General features: G+C 44.4%; 1 protein-coding gene across 1 annotated transcript in view; it reads right to left on the bottom strand.

Annotated features, from left to right (window-relative positions):
* Window positions 1-4,994: 4,994 nt before the first annotated feature.
* Window positions 4,995-8,985, bottom strand: part of LOC107562504 (cytoplasmic polyadenylation element-binding protein 1-like) — an 18,622-nt gene continuing 14,631 nt past the window's right edge. Inside the window, exon 5 of the mRNA XM_016247133.1 lies at window positions 4,995-5,234. Within this exon, the coding sequence (XP_016102619.1) occupies window positions 4,995-5,234 (240 nt within the window). The remainder of the gene's footprint in view (window positions 5,235-8,985) is intronic.

The raw sequence follows: 8,985 nt of genomic DNA, 5'->3' as shown, positions 1-8,985 counted from the left end.
ACTTAGTGTCTTTCATTCCAACATAAGAAAACATTTCTGGAATCTGCATCTAAAATAGAATTTAGATGTATTCACACAGTTTAATGTATCTCAGAGGGGACATGGATGCATTTATCCTGCAGTTACAGATGCATAAATAATGTTTTGTTTTTAACATAAAACGTTGAATACTGATATTTGAAGTTATTTTAAAACATAAAAAAAATAGTCGAAATGCGAAATTAAAACCTCTAGTAGGTGACAGCAAGTGACTGTTAATGAGTGAGTCATTGAGATTCAACCGATTCATTCAAACGACTGATTCATTCAGAAACAAAGCATTTGACTGTGTTAATGAGTGAATCACTGAATCATTTATTCAACCGATTCGTTCAAAAAGCTGATTAATTCAATAAGTAAACACCTTCCTTTGCTCAGGGGGAAAACAGTGCTGTGATCTTTGTTTGGAACTATATTCGTTAGCAAAATTGAGCAAAAACAAGCAATATTATGTCTAAAATGCTGATATCTGTAGAAAAATGGTACTCTTTGTGTGATATAGATTAAGTTAACTATATTAAATTATATAAATATAAAAAGCATACAGAAGCATTTTTGCCGTCTACAATTTAGAAAGCCTGGAATTTTGAGTTTTAATAGACTAAATCAATGTGCGTGCACTCTGTGTGTGATTTGGTGATATAGCTTATGCCGAGTTCACACTGCACGATTTTAGCCCCGATTTTTCACTCGCCGACAGGTTTTACAAAATCGCTGACAAATGCCCGAAATCGGAGGCAAACCGGTGCTCGTTCACGTGAGTGACAATCACGCAGTGTGAATTATCAAAGACGCGATCTGAGGGAATCGCCGGCACCTCGCCGACGCCCGTGAAATATTTGGCATGCTAAATATCTGGAGCTGTCGGCGATTCACAATCACGCTGTGTGAAATGAGTTCTGACTGAAAAACACATCGGCGATGACCTAAAGCCAATGAGAAACCAAGATACAGGGCAGTGGGAAGTTCGGGGAGGAGTTAAATTAAACGTAGTTTGCGGACCAGTGTTGCCAAATCCACGATTCCCGCCGGTTGTTTTTTATGTCTGCAGGTTGAAGCGACCCCGCCCCCTGTACTGTATTTTACCCCCCCCCAAAATGCAATTTTTTTACTGGGGGACCCCCTCGAAAGCAATTGGGCTATTTTCAGGCTAGTTTTGAGTAGTAATTGGGAGGGTTTTGTAGCGAAAACCTGGCAACCCTGCACCAGACAGAGCTGTTGGCGATTCTTCCTATTGTGAAGTCATGCAATGTGAAACCCCCTGTCACCGATGTGAAAACAACGGCGATCCGACGAGTTTGAAAATCGTGCAGTGTGAACTCGTCATTACTTGATAATGTCCGATCGCACATAATTACAACAACACTCACCATATTATCGCAGACGATGCTGCATTGCACACCCCAGACTCGACTTAAGTGGAAAATGAATCATCCGTGGTTGTGCTCGCACTTGTTTGCATGAGCATGAGTCTAATGCCGAGTTCACACTGCATGATTTTCAAACTCGTCGGATCGCCGTTGTTTTCACACTGCGTGACTGACTATCTGGGGTAGCATTCAGTTGCTGCTGTGTTCACATTGCACGATGGATCAGCGACCAGGGGTTTCACATTGCATGACTTCACAATAGGAAGAATTGCCGACAGCTCTGTCTTCACAACAAAACAAAAACGTATAAGTAGTGAAAATGTATCCACTGTATGTGTTAGGCCGTATATATATATATATATTTTATGTGTTTATCGAAACCATGATAACTCAATATTGGCCTTATAACTTTTATTTTAGTGATTATGATTACTGCGCATGCAAAATACCTGTTGTTTAAGCTTGAATGAGAGCTTGTCTTATTCGCCGAACATTGGTGTTAATGAAAAGTTTATATTTTGTATTATTCTCTGGTGATAATACTGTTATAAATGATACAGTCATTACATAATTGTTCATATATCTATTAAAATACTGATATTCTGGTCTATAACTCCTCCCCAAACTTCCCTCTGCCCTGTATCTTGGTCTCTAATTGACTGTAGGTCATCGCCGATGTAGTTTTCAGTCAGAAATCATTGCACACAGCGTGATTGTGAATCGCCGACAGCTCCAGATATGTCGGTGATTCCCTCAGATTGCGTCTTTGATAATTCACACTGGTGATTGTCACTCGCGTGAACGAGCACCGATTTGCCTCCGATTTCGGGCATTTGTCGGCGAGTGAAAAATCGGGCTAAAATCGTGCAGTGTGAACTCGGCATAACTTGCAAGCGCCAGACCACTGATTCATCAAACCTGCTTTCCTGCAGTCCGTGTTCTTCTGACTTCTGACTATTTTGTAGTAAGTAACGAATATGCTTCGGGGAAATGTATCGGAGTAAAAGTATATATTTTAACTAGGAAATGTAGTGGAGTAAAAGTATAAGTTGGCTGAAATATAAAAACTCAAATAAAGTACAGATACTCACAAAATATACTTAAGTACTGTAACGAAGTATTAGTCGTTACATTACACCACTGGTTTTGGCTGCTATTTCTTTGACCCACTTCAGGTCTTAAAGTCTCTATTAATGAGCTGTCGAGTTAAATCTGGTGTGTTAGATGAGTGAGACTGCTGGGCTGCTCCAGGACAGTTTTGAAAACCATTTCAGAGACATGTTCTTAAATGTGACTCGTATAAAATTACATGCATGCACAGTTTAAGGCAGCTTTAATCACCTTTTTGGTAACTTCATGTCTTAACTGACCACGACATTGCATGCACCTAGTTTATTTCGCGCTTTGATATGAAAGGATACAGGCTACAGCACGCTATAGCGCGCGCCAGCGCCTTTGTGCGTGCAATTGAAGAGCGTGCGCTGCGAGCACAGTACCGTTTCTGCGCTCGCTTGACTCGCGCCTGCTGCTGAAGTGAAGTGGAGCGCGCGTCTGAAACGTCTCCGGTTCTCAGTCGTTCTGCGACTGAATAAATGCAATTCTTGTCAAGAGAAAAAGTGACAGAAGCAGCAGTTGTGAGTGGGGTGGCCAACCCTAGCCACGCCCCTGCGTTAATTGCGTTAAACTGAAAAAATGAATCGCCTGCGTTAACGCGCTCATTTTGACACCACTAATATATATATATATATATATATATATATATAACGCACCGTTGTTCTATCGAACGTGGGGCTGACCAGAGCTAAGCTAGGCTATTAAACTTTTGCTAAGTTAATTGCTAACAGGTTGCTAGCATTTATACGTGAGACTTTTACTATGGTTAGTGGAAAGTGCGACCACTCGCGTCCCATATACCGCACGACCATGAGTGTCTCTCTGAGCAGAAGCACAGACAGAACAAACCAGCAGGAGGCAGTGCTGTCATCTTTCTCCTTTCATTCCGAGCACAAAATAAGATCTACACAAGCAAAGCCATATCGCCAAGTCCCTCCCCGACACATCTCTCTCCATGACGGTAACATCCACACTTTTTATAACAAGGCAGTAAATGAACCAAACCCACCCGAACTAACTTAAACATAAACACACATAACATTTCTAACACAAAAACCCAACCATCTTGCTTAACTAACACGAAATTCCACTCTAAACGAATACCCATAATGCACCTGGCTGCTAGCGCTCACTGCCGGGTCATTACATTACCCCCCACCAAGAGGGTTAGTGTCCCCACAACCCTATTCTCCCATAACAAAATCCAGCAAATGTCCTGGCCGGCGTCGAACACGCTTCAACCTCCCTGATGTTCTACCCCCAGGGAGTGGATGGTGGGGAGCCGCCCTGGCTTCCACCATTCTTTTGCTCTGGGGCCAGCGGGTGGTATGGTGCTAACCGATCCTTATGAAGCACCACCCGTCTACCCCTTCCTGGCATTCGGACCCGAAAGACCACCTCCGAAAATTGGTCCAGAATCTCCCCGGGTCCCTGCCCATGATGAGTCAGTTTGGGTGACAACCCCCGCTTCCTCTGGGGGTAGAGCACCCACACTCTGTCCCCTGACCCAAGGGTAGGCCCATGGGCCCGGGAATCGTACGCCCGCTTCTGGCGGGCTCCAGCGTCCTCTAGAGCCTCTCTGGCCAGCTGATGGACCATGCTCAGACGCTCCTTCAATCACCGGAAGTAGTCCAGGTCTGGGCCACCAGCAATCTCCGGCTCGGGGGGAGCCCCGAACACCAAATCCACTGGTGTGCGGAGCTCCCTCCCAAACATCAGTGCCGCCGGTGTGCACTGGCTCGACTCTTGCACTGCTGTCCTATAAGCCCACAGGACCAGGGGCAGATGCTGGTCCCAGTCTCTCTGGTGCTGACTGGTCAAGATGGCAAGTTGGGTGGCCAGAGTGCGGTTGAACCGCTCAACCAGTCCATCACTTTGAGGGTGGAGAGGAGTGGTTCTTGTTTTCTTCACCCCCAGCCGCTGACACACCTCACTGAACAACCGGCTTTCAAAGTTCCGCCCCTGGTCACTATGCAGCTCGTCCGGCACCCCGAACCGGGTGAACATCTCATCCACTAATCGCTGCGCCGTCGTAGAAGCACTCTGATCCGGCACCGCATATGCAACCAGTCCATCGCTTTGAGGGTGGAGAGGAGTGGTTTTTGTTTTCTTCCCTTCCAGCCGCTGACACACCTCACTGAACAACCAGCTTTCAAAGTTCCGCCCCTGGTCACTATGCAGCTCGTCCGACACCCCGAACCGGGTGAACATCTCGTCCACTAATCGCTGCGCCGTCGTAGAAGCACTCTGATCCGGCACCGCATATGCCTCTGGCCACTTCGTAAAATAGTCCATAGCGACCAGGACAAAACGGTTGCCAGCCTCTGTGACGGGGAACGGACCCAGGATGTCAACCCCGATCCTCTCCATGGGCGCCCCGACTAGATACTGCTGCAACGGCGCATGAGAGCATCTGCTGGGTCCCTTCTGTGCCGTGCAGACATCACAGCAGTGAACGTGCAACTCTGCATCCTACCGACACCCTGGCCAGTAGAACCGCTGACGCAGCCGCCGCACCGTCTTGGAGTTCCCGAAATGGCCGGCTCCAGCTGCCCCATGAACCCAATGGAGGACCTCCGGCCGCAGAGCGTGGGGAACCAGTAGTTGCAGGCGCTCGATTCCCTCCCGTGGTGCCTGCCACCTTCTGTAGATCACATCATCGTGGAGCTCCAGATTTCCCCACTGAGAATGAAGCGACTTGATCTCGGGCCCCTGGGAGGACAAATGGGGGCAGCGGGGCCAGTGTCAGTGTGATGCTGCACCAAAGCTGTCCTGGTACAGTCCTCCTCTCGGGCTGCAAAAATGCCTACAAAGTCTCGGTCTCCTCGCGGCTCCATTCATCGTGTAGAGCGGCCAGGTCGACCTGCGCCAGGTAGGGCTCCAAGGGCGTCGTCCCGCTGTATCGTGGCAGCTTAGCCGGTGATCGTGTGAGGAGGCCTGGCCGGTCATTGATTTGGAGTGTCGGTGTGACGGCCCGGAGGTTCATTCTGCACGCGACCAGGAGGGCGGTACACTGTCCGAGGAACGCTGGCGCCATCAGGCCGGTGCGGAGCCCTGTTCCTCTGCGTCTTCTCGCTCGTCAGACGCTCTAGCATGATGCTGTTCTCTCGGATAGCACGCTCTAATTCGCCTATACTTTGCTCCATAATGGCGTCTTCGAAACGGCCTAAATCTCAGAAATCCCACTTCTGACACCAATGTAACAACGCACCGTTGTTCTATCGAACGTGGGGCTGACCAGAGATAAGCTAGGCAATTAAACTTTTGCTAAGTTAATTGCTAACAGGTTGCTAACATTAATACGCGAGACTTTTACTACGGTTAGTGGAATTTGCGACCACTCGCATCCTATACATCGCACTACTATGAGTGTCTCTCTGAGAAGAAGCACAGACATAACATACCAACAGGAAACAGCGCTGTCATCTTTCTCCTTTTATTCCAAGCACAGACTAAGAGTAACACAAGCAAGGACATATCGCCAAGTCCCTCCCCGACACATCTCTCTCCATGACGGTAACATCCACACTTTTTATAACAAGGCAGTAAATGAACCAAACTCACCCGAACTAACTTATACATAAACACACATAACATTTCTAACACAAAAACCCAACCATCTTGCTTAACTAACACGTAATTCCACTCTAAACGAATACCCATAATGCACCTGGCTGCTAGCGCTCACTGCCGGGTCATTACAATATATCTTCTGACAATAACAAACACTACATTTTTGTCACATCTCATAGTGAACTGTACAGAAGTTGCTTGGATGACTTATTCAAGTGACTGTGCATGCTGGGAACTGCCTATAATAAGTACAGTTAATTTTGCAACCATTATGATGCTTAAAATTAGACAATATTGACTTGCAAATACTAAAAAAATAGGCACGCTGCATTATATTTAGAATGAAATGTAAGAGTAGGTGCTGAATAGAGGTCCATCCGGCCTCATCAGTGTGCGCATATGTGTGCGTGTGTGTGTGTGTGTGTGTGTGTGTGTTAAAGAAGATAATACTATAAAAGTTAACACTTTAAACACATTAAATTGATTACAAGAGACAGTAACAACATTTATGGTGTTTTTTAAGATTTATATTCTTTCTTGAATTTTCTATTCATTAAAAAAATCCTTTAAAGAAAAAAATTATCATGGTTTCCAACAAAATATATTAAGCAGCACACTGGTTTTCAATATTGATAATAGTAAGAAATATTTCTTGAGGACCAAATCAGCATATTAGAACGATTCTGAAAGATCATGTAACACTGAAGACTGGAGTAATGGCTTCTGAAGATAAATTATGTTTTATAATATATTAAAATACAAAACAATAATACATAAATGCAGATTTGTTGAGCATAAGAAATGTATTTCATTAAAAAAATCTTATGGGATCTCAAACTTTTGAACAGTAGTGTAATACATATAATATATAGGATGTATGATAAACTGATCATAATTTAATTGTCATCATTAGTTAGTTGTATTGGTTATCTTAAAGCTGTTTTTGAAGGAAATTATGTCATAGATGAAGTCAGTTCATGCATTATGATTCTTAGAAGGAAGAACATATTTCCTCCACACAGGGGTTCTCTATCATGCACACACACACACACCTGTGAAAGGACACAAGGAAACAGGAAGAAAAGTTACCTTCATCCTTTATACTCCCTCTGAGCTGCAACACGTTTCTTCTTTCCTTTCCTCTTTTCAAATTTTTCTCTCTTTTCACAAACAACTCTCCAATGCACCCACCCTTCTTTCACTTCTGTTAACCCCCATAACACATTCCTCTTTTCATCCTCTCACATCTTTGAGACGGCATAAATGCGTCATGAAGCATGTTTGGGGGTGAACATGGAGATGCAGTGCCAATCTGCATGCATAATTCCCTGTTATATCAGCTGAGCAGATGGGCCAGATCCTGTCCCTGGTGAATGACCTATCTAAGCGTTGTGCGTGTTTTTTTTAATCACTCCTTCTCTTTCATCTGTTATTCATTCATCATTCCACTTCTCATTGGAGTCGTTTTCACACTGTTTTTATTCATTTATTTTAATTTACTTATTTATTTCCTTTTATAAATATTATTACAGTATTGGTGAACTGTTTGGTGGACATTTAGTGGAGAAGAATCCACTAGATCTCCTTCCTCTTTTTCACTGCCTCCTTCCTGCGTCTGTGTGCTGAATGTAGGTCTCTATGCGCCTACAGCCATCAACAGCAATCAGTTCTGCCCCACTTACTGAGGTGTCACATAAGCACACATTCACAATATACAGCATGTACATGCAGAACATAGATTCATGCACACTCATGAATACACACACACACACACATACACATGTATCATCCATCCAAAACATCTTGCCACTAAGTGTATTCGTTTGGCTTACCTATGTTACATAGAAATTAATTAAATTAGTTGTTTGGTGAAAATGCATTAATATGGATTTTAAGAGGTATATTCATATACATATTTTTGTGCTTATAAATTTGCAAACCTCTTACAGAATCTGAAAAAAAAATGTATGGAGCATTTATTTAGCTTCTGAAGATGCATGACAGATATTTAAAGGGGTCCTATTATGCTCTTTTACAAAGTCTTGATTTTGTTTTGGGGGTGTACTAGAACATGCTCTCATGCTTGGTGGTTCGAAAAACGCATTATTTTTCACATAATTTACATTATTAAAATACCTTTCTCCCCAGGCTGGCACAAACGGCTCGATTAGTTCCAGCTTTGATGAAGGTCCGCCTTCCGAAAAACAAAATGTGTTGTGATTGGTTAGCTGTCCCAGTGCGTTGTGATTGGCAAACAGCTTAGACGGTGTTTCAGTACTGCCACGCCCCCTTGCTCTGTCTTTCAACAAAAGCTTTTGGCGAATCTGGCACTTCATCACTCGTGTTGTGGAAGCTGTCCTCAGTAAAATGCGCAGCACACAATAGCAAATTGAGGTTATAATGCTCAGGAACAGAGTTAAAAAGTAAATTGCAACCACTTTTTCCTGACATCATCCGCTTTCGGAAGTGAAAAAAAAACAGCGTTTCAGGCGGTCGCGAGAAGCGCAGCGTCGCGCCACGGCTTTAAAATTCGAACACATTATTTTCTATGAGTGAAGGCACACCGGCAGCGCTGTTCGGCATCTGTCCGCGGCGCCCAGCTACGTCGTGTTGTACTTGTAAGAATTGTTCTAGACTAGCGGTTCTCAATTCCAGTCCTCGCGTACCCCCGCTCTGCATGTTTTGCACGTCTCTCTTTGTTAACACACCTGATTCAGATCATCATCTTGTTAGAAGTGAGCTCCGTGCATGAACTGTGTTCCGATTGACATGCTCCCTACACAGTGTCCATTGCTCCCTACTCCGGGAGCAGGGAAATCCGTTGAAGTTTACTTCACTTCAGAACATTAATTTACAGATTTGCGCTGCTACGCCGCTGCCTGCAGCATCT

Source organism: Sinocyclocheilus grahami, unplaced genomic scaffold (genome assembly GCF_001515645.1).
Source record: "Sinocyclocheilus grahami isolate Dianchi unplaced genomic scaffold, SAMN03320097.WGS_v1.1 scaffold826.1, whole genome shotgun sequence".
Classification (NCBI taxonomy): Eukaryota; Metazoa; Chordata; class Actinopteri; order Cypriniformes; family Cyprinidae; genus Sinocyclocheilus; species Sinocyclocheilus grahami.
The sequence above is the reverse complement of the archived record's forward strand: the minus strand, read 5'-3'. Positions and strand labels throughout refer to the sequence as shown.